The following is a 15,646-nucleotide window of genomic DNA, read 5'->3' on the forward strand; positions in this document are numbered from 1 at the left end:
ATGCTATATTCATAACTTGCGGCTGCGCCCCTATCATCTAGGGGCTCTATTTGTATTGGAAGGAGTATAGAATACTAAACATTAAGGCATCTAAAATTAAAACCACATTGTGACATTTGTCAAGCTTCCCTGTAATGGAAAACTCAATCAGTTCAATGAATGTTCAATTGAAATCTTAAGCTACAGACAAAAAAAACTTACTTCTTTATATAATAGGATATACTTTTTTTTTATAAATTATGAATACCTATATTCTGTTATGGGCCTACTAGAGATATTATATTTAGCAATTATACTTATACACATGATGTATTGATAGTATTTACCAATATCGAGGGAAGGAGTACAAAACATTTACCTAATATGTATATTTCAAAACTATTAGTATCTTATTTGTGTACTGGCGGTATTTCATTAACAATTTTATTAAGATAAACGAATGAAAAATTATCTCATTAAAATAAATTAAGGGTTAATAGTACCTCCACTTAACAATTTAGTTTTAAAAAGAAAAATATTTTTTTTCCTGGGTCGGTTATCTTGGGAAGGTGAAGGTATACCTAACCCCAAACAATGATATACCTTCACTAGACCTATAGAAAACTTTACTGTGAATGTGGACCATATCGGTCCAGTTGGTTAGCAAGATCTTACGCTACGAACAGACGTACATACATACTGTTGCTTGAAAATTATACATTTATGTTAAGTGTATGTATATGTAACAAGGATGACAACATCCATAAAAGCGAAGCACTGAAACGGTAGGACAAACGGACATGAACACTTATATAGTGTCAGAACTGAATAATCAGAATATATAAGTATAAGAGTCGAAGCAAAATTGTAAGTGAATTTGTTGAAAAACTGCTTTATACAGGAAAATGTTTATGGACATACTTACATATTTAGGACTTGATTATAGAGTTGCTTCGCTTATAACATTATACTTTGTTGTCCCAGGAATCAGTATACCAAAAATCAGATCAATCGGATTATTAGATCACATAAAAATTTGTTGTTAAAAAAGTAAAAAAAACAACATGTTTAAATTGGACGTACGGACATTTTGGTAATGATTATAGAGTTGCTACGCTTTCTAAATCGTACCTAACTACTAAAGGAATCACCATGCAAAATTGGAAATCGATAGGACAATTCTAACATGCCTAAATTAACAAAAAGAGCTATCCGTTACGGACGGACGTACGGACGGACCGACCCTAATTATAGAAAAGCTTCGCTTTTAATAATCATTATTTGCGAACTTACATCTCACATTTAACATATAGATGATTAATTGTTCCCGCAAACAAGATATCGAAGGAAAAATGGATATTTTCTAAAAAGAAATGTAAATAATTGTTTTCAATGGAAACCATTTCTATGTTTTTCATCTCAATCTTGTATTATTTTAATTGCAATTTTTACTTATTCATTTTAAGCCACCATTTTAATTATTTGGCGCCATATTTCTTCTCAAGTTTTCTTCCTGTTTAGGCGCCATCTTGAATTGCTGTACAAGTGTAAACCAGGAACATTTAAGAGTAAAAGTGTTTGTGGCAACGATGCTCTTCAGCTCAATTGTGATAAAGGTAAGTTTTGAATATTATTAAACTTTGTATAAACTGAGTTTTCAATACCAATTGAAAGATTAAAGTAAAGAAGCTATACAAAATGTCTAAAAATCAGCCATGTGACGTCATAGGTGCTTTCTTTTCCTCTTATCCCACATTTTTATGACGTCACACGGCTGATTTTAAGACACTTTGTAAAGCTTTAAAGTAAAGCTTTTCATATTGGCTATTTTTGGGAATTAGTCAATTTAAGGAAAAAGAACATAGAACTCATAGAACTTAAATTGAATCTTGCAATACGAGTAACTTTTTTCTTCCTTATTTTTAAATGAAAATTATGTAAAATCTGAGGCTATGCTGCTCTGAGATGCATGCTGAATTTTCATGTGTGGTTTGCAGTTAGCTAAAATTTTGGTGGTTAGCTTACTATGCAGCAAAAAAATGCTCTTAAAAATTTCCTTTTTTGAAAAATGAAGTTTTTCTAAATTAAATCAATTAAGTATTAAAAAACAACAACAAAAATTACTCATTCCAGTTTATTATGGACTTTCAAATTGTGGATGAAATATTGTTTGACTTGAAGAGTAGCTATATTTCACACCATATGTTGCTGTATTGCATTCACACCCGTTATAAGGAGGAAGGATTGTCATGAGAGGAAGAAGGTCTCTTTGCAAATTTTAGACTGTTCACTCTAAACAGCTAAATATTTTTATCGAGCATATTAATTTAAATTTAATTGTAAGTAAGAATATTAATAATTATGTTAACCATTTCAATAATAAAATATTTCGGAATCCAATTATTAAAACCATATTCGCGACTAAAAATTGATTTTTTGTTCTTTTGTCTAAATGTAAGAAGACTCATATTTAAAGTTGCCCAAGTTTAAATCTTTTGCAGTCATTCCATGATGAAAAACACAGGGTTTCTTTCTTTTACCTCTTTTACCAGCATTTTAAAACAGAATAAGGATGCTTTTTCATTGAAGAACAAGGATTGCAACCTATAAAAAAGCTATCCTCAAAAATCAGGAGGTTTGACAAGGAACAATAACTCTTGTAGAGTTTCAGAACTTAGTAATCAGAACATTAATTTCTAAGTCTAAACAAACTGTACATAAATTTGTTAAAATATCATTTTTTGTGCTTTGCTTGTTTAAATGAAATGTTATTATCATTTCTAACTTTAATATGTTAACGTTTGCTTTGATAATTCTTAATTTTAGGACAAAGGATTGCTATTCTGTCAGGCGCGTTTGCCTCTGCCTCATCAGCGCATATCTACTGCCCAGTCGTTGGATTTCAACAGGTAGTTTTCGTAACGTCTCTATTCTTTTTTTTTTGGGGGGGGGCCTTATTATTGGATGAATGAGTTCTAGGCCACAGTAAAAGTGTCTGACTATGACGTCAGAAAAAATTAACAATTAACCAATGAGAAGCCAGTATTCACAATGGTAAAATATATAGCGGCCTCTCATTGGTTAGTTGTTAATTTTTTTTGACGTCATAGTCAGACACTTTTAGTGTTTTCTGAGTTCTAGGACATTAGCCTAAAACCATCCATGGTGAATATACAAAGCTACCTTGATAAGCACAACTTTACCAGTCCAGTAATTTTAGAGATACTTTATTCCAAACAAAAAAACTTACTAATTTATGTTATTCTAGTGTCTGCGCCTCTAGCATCTAGGGCTTTATATTAAAATGGTAAGAAGAGGTGTTGGAAAATAGCATAAAACCATCCCAGTTCTATGTGTAGATTCCCTAAAATGAAAAACTTAGAAAGTTCAGTAGTTATACAAATAATGCGCTTCAGACAAAAAAAATCTGAGGAGTCTAAGAAGCTGTTCTAATCCAGCGAATATTGATTGGTTTTGAAGCCATACTGGAAAATATCCTTTAAAATCATCCAATCACTTGCTTGAAATCTTTAAATTAATCTTTTTTTATAAAAATTTAAAATTATACCTTTTTTATTATCTGTTTCTGATATTTATTTATCTTTAACTTAAAGTTTCATGGTTTTCCATCCTCAGAAGAAAAATAATAATATCAGATATTTACAAAACAATTAGATTTTTATAGAATATTTAATGTTTCATAATAATACAAAATATTTATTTTTTTTATCTCAGGACGCGGACAATTACTACCAGCCCCCCTACCGAACTCCGCCCACCCCTGAACTAAGGAAATGTGAAAGAACGCCCATCACAGACAAAATATTACAGCAGTGTCATGGCAAGGTACACTTTTTTCAGAATGGCTTCGAAACCGGTTGATATCCACTGGATTAGAACCGGTAAAAAATCATGTAAAGCATCGTATTACAGACAATTTTCCACGATTGTTAAAATAAAAAAACATATAATTAATACTAGTTTTGTTAGCCTGGGCCTTCGGGCTGACAAAAGGGTTTTAATCTTATAATTTTTACTTTTACTTTTATGGAAAGCTGTTTAAATTACTATGCGATAAATAACTATTGCTTAATTTCAATTGACAGGACATATTTCTTTGTTATTAAAATATTTTGTTATGCCTTTCTGTGTTTTGACTCACATTTGCCTTGTTTATTAGTGTTCGCCCGTTCGAAGCTTGGACTGATTCTGTATATAAGTTTACTGTACTTTTTTATACAAAAATGGTTGCTGGGCTACTTAAAAAATATAATAATATTCTTAGGAATCCTGTCAGTTGCTGGCAGATCCAGCATTGTTAGGAATCGAACCTTGTGTTGGTCTTCATCTGTACATGAAGACTACCTATGCCTGCGCTGAAATGACAGGTAAGGTTTTTTATTATGGTTTTTATAAACTATTAAATGTTTTACCTACAAGAAACGTAAAAGAAACCCCTACCCCGGTATTTTTAAAATAAGTTGAAAATTAGGAAGGGGCCTGTTGTTTTTTTCTTTATTTAATTCTTAACTAACACAAACACAAGAAAATCAAATTTTTTTTTTGGGGGGGGGGTGGTAGGGTTGGTTCATTATTTTCGAGAGGCGATTTCTCTGGTGTACCCTTCACTAAAACAGTTATAAACCTTACCAGGACCTATGAGAAGCTACCCTGTAAAGGAGAACCATATAGGTTCAGCGGTTAGCGAGATTCATCGGTACTGACAGACAAATAGAAAAGTAGACATCCTGTTACTTTATTATAAGAAATATACAAATTAATCACGAAATCTAGATTTGCAGCTCTGTAAAATCAATTACAAGTTCGTGCAAATACTTGTAATATTTACTCTACGTAAAAATCATAAATTTGATTTCTAGATACTGTTGTGCTGTTATATCCAATTATGGTTAATCATTATTCTAATTTTATTTTCTATCTAAAAGTAACAGGATTTGTGTCTGTCTGTCTATGAAGTATCTCACTAACCTCTGAAGCGAAATGTTTATCTTTTACTATGTAGCTTATCATAGGTCATTGGAAGGTTAATACCTATTTTAAGAGAGGGTACCACCAACCCTAAAAAAAATTATTCCTCTCAAATTTATAGTGGTGCCCCCCTCCCCACACCCTTATGTGCACCTAGATACCCCTATTATAATATGATAATCTTTATAAAATTTAGTATTTCTACCTGAGTATGTATCTAACACAACCGTCAGAGATTCCTTGGATGTTGTGAGAACAACAACACAGACAACAACATCTACTACAACAACAACTACAACTACTCAGTCTTCTTTTGTCAGGTAAATATTATTATTAACATATTGCGGCTACGCCCCCCCAAGAGGCCTCTAGTGGCACTAGTGGTTGGGAAATCACCCCCCCCCCATTTATCTTTTAGAATGCATTATCTTGTAAAAGGTTATAGATATCCTTTTTTTAAATTTTTATCATGAATGACAGACCTACTGACAAAGTAAATTACATACTGGATGCTTATGGGTATAGGGAATCTAAGCAAAGAAAATCTCATTTTCCCCATTTCGTTACAGACTGACTGACAGACCGACGGACAAAGTGAAGTATTAAGTAGCTTCGTTGCAAATAAAACATACATATAAAATCTCTGTGCTTTGATAAGTTTCAGTCGAGAAAGAATTTTATGATTGTTTGACTTTAACTTGTTGCTTTGGTTGAAACTAAAAATGTAATCAATTTTTATGTTGTAAGATGGGTAAAGCATCATTTCTGCATTAAAAGCGTTTGCAGCTATCTCATTATAAGATGAACAGGGCTTATTGTAAAATATTGTCATACACATCAAAACGTAAAAACCTAAATTATAAACAACACCGATTTATGTTATTAAACAGCATAAGGATCGTTCCCTTCCTATATTTTCATATGAGATAAATAGAATTTTTTATTTCAAAACAAGGATGACATCATCAATGAGTAGAAAAGCACAAAACAAATCGTGGATTTACAATTGATATACGGACAATGGGATTTAAAGAGCATATTTTTAGTGATAAAAAATAATATATATAAAATCACGAAACTATTCTTAATATTTTATATATGTGTGTTTACATGTTTGTAGCATTACTGAAAGACCAACGAACCAAGTTAATAAAATACTGGGTGCTTAATCGTATAGGGAATCTTTACACATCTATCTTGAATTTCAGAAGTGATAATCAAGTGATTGACTGACGAACAGACTATACATTTAGAATCATAAAGTTACTACGCAGCTTGAAAGTTATTTTGCTTTTTTAATTTTTCGGTTTGAATAAACCTGACGGAAATGATGGTTGATATCTAAGTTGCCAGGGCTAGGACTTGTGTAAATATTTACCTTTCCTCTCTTATAAATAGAAGAAAAATAATTTCAAGGATTATTTCTTTAATCCTTTTTCCTTCATGATATAAAATATTACTTTTTTTGAATAATCCTATAATATAAAGTAAGTTTTTTTTTTTGTCTGAAGCTTAAGATCTTAATAACTTTTGAACTGATTGGGTTCTCTATTTTAAGTAAACTTCACATTGGTATCGTGATAGTTTTAGGCTAAATCATTTTCTGATTTAAGTGGTGGGATGGTTTTAAGCTATTTTTCTCGCCCCTTTATGCTAGTGGCGTCTCCGCTAGTATTATCTAACTTTTCAGGGATCTTAAGGGATGTGACATTAGACAAAACAAATTAAGGTCCTACCACAATACTTCCAGTCAATTGGGTGCCCTGAAATTTTTTTTATAGGAATTGCCATATTAGCGCCAGGTTTAGATTTCAGGCTTATTTTTAAAAGTTGTAAAGGGTTACAGGCGGCTGCGCACAGCTGCCAAGTCCTGATTAAAATTTGTAAATTATTATTATGATTAAATTTGATTAATGAATAAAAATAAAGAATAAACAAAAAAAAATTCTGTTGACATAGCAACTAATTTTTTTTATGTATTCAAAAAGGAACCATATTATTTTTCTATTTAATTTTTCATGACAATAGAAGTTGACAATATTGTTGAATATTTTATGAAAATAAGTTTATAAATCTGTAGAAAAGACGTCCTTGTTTTTTTTGAGGGGATCATCCTTTACCCCCCCCCCCTTTACGTCTATATCTGTAGACATACTAAATTTTCTAAAATGAAATGTTTAATAATTTCTGCAATTAGAAACCAACAAAGGAAAAATACAAAATCTAAAAAATTAGCTTCAAAAAGATGGTGTAAAATAGTTTTTCATTAGATGCTTTAACCCTTTATCCTAAATTTATTGAAATAAAAATAATAGATTAAAAATTTTATCAATTTTAATTTCTTTGGATATCTTTTAAAAGAAATTATAAACCGTATATTTTTTCTTTTGATTAAACACTATTTCCTCGAAAACAATAGCTGTATTGTCTAATAATGTGCAGAAAACAATACATTTTGTATCAATAGTGTTATGTTTGAATTATAAACAGGTTAAAAGAAATTTATTTTTTGTCTGTGTATTAGATTCAGAGCCCGACAGCAGCGAATAAGCCTCAGATATTTTTAAAAGATGTAAGGCAATATTTTGGTCAGATTTTTAGCATTGTAAAAGTTAAATTTCCATGAGGCTTTCAAGCGGAAGACACCCAGCTGCTAAGTCTTGATTAGATTATAATTTTTCATGTTTCTTTTAGGATACCTGAAGGCTCAAGTTCATTTTCTAACATTGTTGACTATGACACATACGACTACCAGCAGCCTTACTCGCCAGGTATTGGCTCTGGAAGCTGGACAGGTGGTAATTCTGGTTCTTATTCACCTGGAACTGGAACTGTGTCCAGTTATTCGCCTGGAGAAGGAATGGGGAAAGATACAGGTATAGTTATTTATCATATCGCTTTAGAGACACCTTTCCGCGATTATTAAAATGAAAAATTATAAGATATAAACCAGTTATGCCCAGGCTAACAAAACTGGTATTAATTTTATGATTTGTGTTTTAATATTCGTGAAAAATTGTCTGTAATACGATGCTATACATGATTTTACTTGCTTATGCAAATGTAATACCTAATCTAAATAAATAAAGAAATTAAATTCAAATTGACAAATTTATAAAATGAATGTTTTTAGAATAAATGTAGGACGCTAAATTCATCAATATAATGTCAATTTTATATTTTGCAAAGTGACAGCATAAAACATATTTTTATTTTAAATAATCCTTCTAGACATGTTTACCACCTCCAATATGAATTGAGAACAATAAATATATTTGAACTTGCATATTAATTTTGGAAAGTATTATCTATTAATCTGTAAGGCAGATATATTGTATTTCACACAAAGCCTAGAGTCTGATTCATCCTTACTGGCAAATGTACATATCCGCGGACAACTTTCTATGAAACCGTACAATATCCATAATACCAAGTAGAACGATGTCTGTCTGTTTGTTTGTTTGTTTGTCTGTCTGTCTGTTTGTAGCGAAGGATCTCGCTAACGACTGAACCGATCGGGTACTCCTTAACAGGGTAGATTCTCATATGTCCCTGGAAGGTTTATAACTATTTTGGGGGAGGGTACCACCACCCTCCCTAGAGAAATTAATTTTTTTTTAAATTTCTCAATTTTAGAAAGAGAGTTCAACGAAAAACAAACATCAAACGTAATTTTTTTTTACTTTTTCTTTTAAAATCTAAAATAAGAAATTGAATTATTAAATTCGACTCTCTCCTCCTCAAGTGCCCCTAGAGGCCTCTAGGGGCGTAGCCGCTAGTATATATATATACATTTAAAGCATTTTTTTCATAGGTTATGCTACCGGATATGACCGTAGTGATTCTTATTCACCGGATGACCTGCCTTTTGAGCCGCGGGGTCGCATACCTGGCCCCCCTGACCTCTGGCTCCTGAACCCACCCTCCTCAGCCCATAGTGATGTAATTACTACCACAAGTACTAATTCTTTTCCAGGTGCGTGTTTATTCAAGTTCCAAGTAGGGCCTGTCCGTACGAACGTAACGGTTAGCTCTAATTGTCCTTTCAATTTTAAACTTTGCATGGTGATTTCTGCAACAGTTAGGTACGATTTAGAAAGAGTAGCAACTCTATATTCGTCAACAGAAAGTCAGTACGTCTATTTAAAAATTTTTATTTTTAACTTTTTTTGACAACAATTTTTTGTATGGCATGATTATCCTATTCGTGTGACCTTTGGAACAATGATTCCTAGGACAACACAATTTTGCAACAAATTTATAAACTATTTTGTTTATGCCTGATAACTTTCTACACTAAAAATGATTCAGTCTGTCCGTATGTTTATCTGTCTTGGAGAAACTAAATTTTGTACAGAATGTACTCCTTATCCATGTATCCATTATTATTTTGTTAAAGCCATGAAAAATAAAAATTTTAATTCGGTTCGACAAACAGAATAAAATTTAAATGAATAAAATACCATAACTTTAACATTTTAAAGACAAAACAAAAGTTTGCAAATTATTTGAAGAAATGTTACAGGTATACCATTGCCTACCTCATTCCAGTTCTGAAAAATTATAATTTCTTCCAATTTTTTCTGATTAATATTTTGCATTTTTATTGGATTTGTTTCTTATTATGAATAATGTGCCACTTATTTAGCTTTATGTCAATAATTTAATACCATCATTATATGTTTTACAATTTAATTTTATTTATTTAACTTAAAAAATAGTGTTTATTTCCAATTTTATCCAAGTAACCATAGTTTTCTTTTCGATCCTTTTTCAGTTAGCTGGTCTATCTTTTTTTTTCGATGGCCACGGTTGCATCTGTAGATTCAAAATATATTCAGGGATCTGAAGGGATAATACAATAGCCAAAGAATTGATATACATCCCCAACAATGATACAAAAAATAACCCCATCTGTAGATTAAAACTATTAGTTAAAACGTTAGGAAACATAACTTAATGAACCAACCAATACAAATTTCCAAATTGTCAAGCTAACGTCCCCTCCTCCCTCCCTGAAAATATTGCTCGAATAAGAATAAGACTCAAAATCGTTTGTTTAAAATTCCTCCTCTGTATATATTTTTCCTTTTTATTTGAGAAAATGGAACAATTTCCTTAGCTTGACAGCTCAGTAATAACAGGTTAACCAAAATATATAGAAACACATAAAACCACAATTTATATGTTTATCTATCTATACACCGATACTGTTTTAGTCACTTATCGTATCGTATTATAGACAGCTTTCCACGGATACTATAATAAAAATTATAAGATTAAAACTTTTTATTATTTATCCGAGGGACCGAATGCCCAGGATAACAAAACTGGTATTAGTATTTGTTTTATTTTAATATTAATGAAAAATTGTCAGCAATACGATGCTATCAATGATTTTCAGTATGACTGAGAACCGGTTCCAATCCAGCGGATATTAATTGGTTTCGAAGCCATACTGAAAATAGATTTCTTTATCTACCTACCCATTTAGTTGACTTTTCCCTTAATTTTTTCTTGTTTTACCCAATATTTTACTTATACAATACTCCATTTTTAGTAGCGATGCTACTCTAAAATTCACTCTCTGCCTGTCTGTCTGCCAGCCAGTCCGTAACGCCATGGGGTAATTGTGATATTCTCGGCTGCTATTAAAGATAGACGGCTGAAAATTTCGGTGAAGATTCCTGTGACATAAAGTCTTTCAATTGTTTTGTCCGTCTGTCTGAAGGTTATGTTTCTTGATTATCTAATAGTTTTTGCATATTTTGTTCCTTTCTTTTATGACAACTAAACAAATGCGCTTTAACGCACTTTGTCCGTTTGTCTATTCCATGGATTTTGTGCTTTGCTACTTATGGATGTTGTTATCCTTGTTTACAGTTCTATTTCAGGATTCGGTCAAATAGATTTTCCTTTTCTCTCTTTCTCCATAAATTTAGTTTGCCTCCAAACCAATATTCTCAAAACTAAATAAATCGAGTATTATGTAAATAAAAAAAATATCCTAGTTAAAAAAGTATTTAAAAGGTTTTTTGTCAGGCCGTCAACAATTTGCTAACCGCTGAACCGATATGGTTCTCCTTTACAGTGAAGCTTCTTGTAAGTCCAGGAGGGAAGGTTTTTACACTTTTGTGGTAGGGTATCTTCACCTACCAATAAAAGATGACCCCACCTTAAAAAAAAAGATTTTTTGTTCTTATTAAACCTTAAATTGAAAATGGGAGGGAGGTCCTTTCTTAAGTTTCCCTAGAGACTAAGGATGGTTGTTTAGATGATATAAACCCTTAGCTAGAAATAAAACATACTACGTTTCAACCAGTTTAAATCCTTTTTAGAAAAATTAAGGATAACTTAAAATGACTAATACTTTTGTATTTATTTTAAAAATATTTAATTCGCAGTAAAAATGTATTCAATATATTTAAAATTTTTCTTTGCAAAGCTAATCCACAACTCATTTTTCTAACTATCTGTTCATCTTCTATATGTCAAACAGTCCTGGCTTTACTCGACTGCTGTAAGAGATAGGCGTCTGATTTTGGTTAAAGAATATGCTTACTAATGAGCATCTATTCTATAAATAACTTTGTTTTTTATGTTTGGCTTTCCTTTTAATTTAAGTAAGCTTTTTAAAAATGGATATTGAATGCGTGGATATTTTGAGAAATTTTCGCATACCCTGATCAAATATTTCTCTAAGTTGGCTAACATAACGATACCCCCCACTTACCCTTATGACTTTAACCCATACCCCCCCCCCCCTAACTATGCAGGAACGTATTGACCCCTACCTGAGGACTATATTAGCAACCTAAATTGACGTCAAAGATCTCCTGTCACAATATCCATGTACTCATTAATAAATCACATAGTTTTATTCAAAGTTTAATTACATTACAGGTTTTGATATTTTTAGAAGTAGACAGTGCCAGTGTAGAGGCTAGTGGCGGAGTCATAGAAAATTTCCCTGTTGTCGAAATCACTTCAGGCATACTTAATAATCTCTCTTTCTTAAAGGTAATATTTTAAATCAAATAAGCACCATTTATGTGTTAATTACGGTCTTATACACATTATTCTAAAAGAATAGGGTGTGCACGAGCTGTATGTATTGTAACTCTACCTACGGGGTGGGGACACTTTTCTAATTTGGTTTTTGAATACCAATATCATCGGAAATATTAAAATAGCCAAGTCGCTACAAAAGAGCAGAAAGCAAATTGGTTAACAAAAAAGGTGCCAACCAATTGGGGCAGGTAGTTGTATGGGTTATACATTTAATTTATACACAAATTATAGGGGTAATATTCATATATTTAAAAATTTATGTCTTAGTATTCCTTTGTTTCATACACCCTATAACAAGGGTAAGGTGTATCCATGAACACAGTAATAAAGTCTGATTGAGTATGACGTGACAAAAAAAATTAGCCAATGAGAGGCCACTATAAATTTTACCATTGGTCAATAACGGCCTCTCATTGGCTAATTTTTTTTGTTACGTCATAATCAGTCAGACACTATAACAAGGGTAAGGTGTATCCATAGGTCTACTTATCATCAAGCTATAGAAGGTTCCTTGTTTGTTCACAGATTTTAAAAATTTGAATCCACAAAATTGCTTTTATCATTAGAAATATCATTTTATAAGAGAGCTATATCAATATACTAAATTTTTATGGAAATATTTATTTTAGAAACACAAGATGGAAGTAATTCTTTGTTTTGTTCTTGCAGCTGTTTTTGGTATAATTCTATTCTGTATTATACTTATCATTAAACATTTTAGGAAAGTCTTGTCTTATATGGTACTCTTTATGTAAACTATTCATCAAATTTATGGACAGTTTGACTTAAACTTAGCATTTGATAAATGGATAAAGATTACGTGGCTATATTAACAGTATGAAACTTGTCCTCAATTTCAGTTGTAAAATGAACCCTATATACTGGTAAATTCTTTCATCCTGTAGGAGGGGAGGTGATGGGATAAAGGGTGTGGATGGGTGGTATCGTTATTGAGCAATTTGTAAATAACATTAAAGTATAATCATTATTTTTAAAGAAAAAAAACCAATTCCAATTGTTTTACAGAAATTGAAACGATAATTTTTCCTATTCTAATAAACATCAATTTTATAATTAACAACAAAGTAATTAAGACAAGACTTGATTTCTGTAGAAAACCATCAAACGAAGCCGCCAAACCTTCGTGTACAGATCTCGACACAGTTGATGTAGATGCTGAACTAGAAATTGTACCAACTTCTCCTCTGCCGGAGCCACAGTTCTTGTCAAATCCAGATTCTACACCTGTCAAATATCCAACCCTAGGTATGGTTCATTTTTATAGTTTTATAATTAACTTTTTCTATCTATCCTTCAGACAATCATGAAAAAAATGAGATTTTCTCGGCTGCTATTTAAAATAGACAGCTGAAATTTTCCTATTTCTTTTACATGTACGCATCTAGTCTACAAACATTGTTTGTCCATCTGTCTGTCTATCGTTTACACTTCAAAAGACATAAAAAAAACTGTATTTTTTCCCTGAAGTTTTGTGATTTTCTTATTTTTTTATATCCTCTCTTTTTCGTTTTTAATGACAAATAAACATATGATCTATGTCATTTTGTGCATCTATGTTATTATCGCCATTAAAAAGATCTAGCGGATGCTTCCCCAGTATCTTTTGAAAGAGTAGTACAGTAGCCTAAAAACCATCACTTAGAAAATAAAAGAATAAAATAATAGTTAAGGAATTAACGTATACAAGTTATAATTTTCAAATCTTTTCTAGGACGGTCTAGTGTACGTAAAACACGCAACTCTTGTTCTGACTACGGCTATACAACCCATAACACAGCTATGTCACCCAGGGATCAAGTCATAAGGTAAATAGTACACAAAAATTAGGTTTAAAACAAGTTTGTGATTCGATGATTTACTTGATTTCTCAGTATGGCTGTGAACCGGTTCTTATCCACTGGATATTAGCGGTTTCGAAGCTATACTGGAATAGTTATTTCTCGCATCGTGTTATAAACGGCTTTCCGCGGATATAGACTTATAGTTTTTACAATTATAAGATTAAAACTAGTTTTTTTAGCCCCGAGGTGCCGAAGGCACCGGCAAAAAAACTGGTCACAATCTTATGATTGTGCATTTTTATATTCGTAGAAGGCTGGATATAATACGATGCTAGACATAGTTTTTTCGTATGGATGAGAACCGGTTCATATCCACCGAATTCGAATAAATACGAGAAAAATTATTCTTGAGTATAAAAGATATGATTCAATTCAGCTAGGAATGTCACAAAACAAAGAACTTTACTATTCATTATATTGCTCATTGCAGATAGAACCAATTAAGCTTCGTTTACCTTACGTACCTGTCCAACTCTTATTATTGGTCATTCGTTCGATCGGACGTATGGGCATTTGACAAATAAATGCCCTAGTTATAAAATATCCGTGCAACAAAATATATTTTCAGATAAATGATAATATTACTTTACAAAATTATAAATTTTAAACTTTAAAAATTAATTTTAGGTATTCAACTATCGGCCGGCAGAAAGTATCCCCAGGCGGTCTATCTCCCAACGCCCAAATGGCTGCCGGCGGCGGGTTTCCAATCTACGCCCCGGGCAGCACTTATTCTTCTGGCGGGGGCTCGAACCACAGCTACTCAGTATTCAGTTCTGACCATGATAATCCGCGCAGCCTGACACTTAGTCATCAATCTGAGCTGCCTCTCTATGATTAAAATTTATAAATTTTATATCGAATTTAGTTACACTAAAATGAAATGCCTTTTAGATATTCTATGCATTAATAAAGACACTTAAGAAGTGATAAAAAAATGCGGCTATAATCCAAGGACAAATGAAGGATTTATACAAATAAAAATATTCCAGTATCGCTTCGAAAAGAATTGATATCACCTGAAGTAGAACAGGTTCTCAGCCACACCATAAAAATCCCTTATAGCCAATTTTCCTAGAATATCAAAACAAAAATCATAAAATTGATACCAGTTTTGTTAGCCCGGGCCTACTAAAACAGGTTTTAATCTTAAAATATTTATTTTAATATCCTTGGAAAGCTGTCTATTACAATGTTCTAAATTTGTGATAAAAAAATTGAAAAGAAAGATTGCAGGTTTACATAACGTGCTCAGTTATTCAAGTTAAACTGTCGTAAAAGTTTGAAATGTGATTAGTTTCCTATGCAGAAATGGATTTAATATACGTGGATATTATGACAGGAAAAGTTTTGTTGTCAATTTAGGATTCTACATTAGTCCTCATTTATTGGTTAGTACTCCTCCAGCAGGAGGGGAAGGGATGGGGGATATCGTTCTCTTAGCCAGCTGGAAGGACCATTTTATTAGAGTAGGCGAAAATATGGCGCAACATCCAACTGCTTACATATCGATTTATGCAGAAGTGCAATACTAGGGTATCATTTGTTTTATTTTAGTATCTTCTACTATTTCTACTTTTTATAGGTTGAAATTATTCTTTTTTATGGACTTACTTTTAAAATATTATAGTATAATAGTTGATCATAAAAATTTTAAACAAATTTTTTCATAATAATTTATTAAAATTATGATTAATTACTAATTGTATGACAGCCCAAAGAAAATCTTATGGTCAAATTTCGTT

General features: G+C 31.8%; 1 protein-coding gene across 1 annotated transcript in view; it reads left to right on the forward strand.

The window, feature by feature from the left end:
• Positions 1-15,240, forward strand: part of LOC145312492 (uncharacterized) — a 44,298-nt gene extending 29,058 nt beyond the window's left edge. Inside the window, exons 4-15 of the mRNA XM_080151751.1 lie at positions 1,501-1,595; positions 2,806-2,888; positions 3,715-3,825; positions 4,265-4,367; positions 5,165-5,288; positions 7,663-7,844; positions 8,783-8,944; positions 11,888-11,988; positions 12,669-12,779; positions 13,134-13,305; positions 13,772-13,865; positions 14,529-15,240. Of these exons, the coding sequence (XP_080007877.1) occupies positions 1,501-1,595; positions 2,806-2,888; positions 3,715-3,825; positions 4,265-4,367; positions 5,165-5,288; positions 7,663-7,844; positions 8,783-8,944; positions 11,888-11,988; positions 12,669-12,779; positions 13,134-13,305; positions 13,772-13,865; positions 14,529-14,742 (1,552 nt within the window). The 3' untranslated portion in view covers positions 14,743-15,240. The remainder of the gene's footprint in view (positions 1-1,500; positions 1,596-2,805; positions 2,889-3,714; positions 3,826-4,264; positions 4,368-5,164; positions 5,289-7,662; positions 7,845-8,782; positions 8,945-11,887; positions 11,989-12,668; positions 12,780-13,133; positions 13,306-13,771; positions 13,866-14,528) is intronic.
• Positions 15,241-15,646: the final 406 nt, after the last annotated feature.

This window comes from Acartia tonsa, chromosome 2, assembly GCF_053477335.1.
Source record: "Acartia tonsa isolate MP-2025a chromosome 2, ASM5347733v1, whole genome shotgun sequence".
Lineage (NCBI taxonomy): Eukaryota > Metazoa > Arthropoda > Copepoda > Calanoida > Acartiidae > Acartia > Acartia tonsa.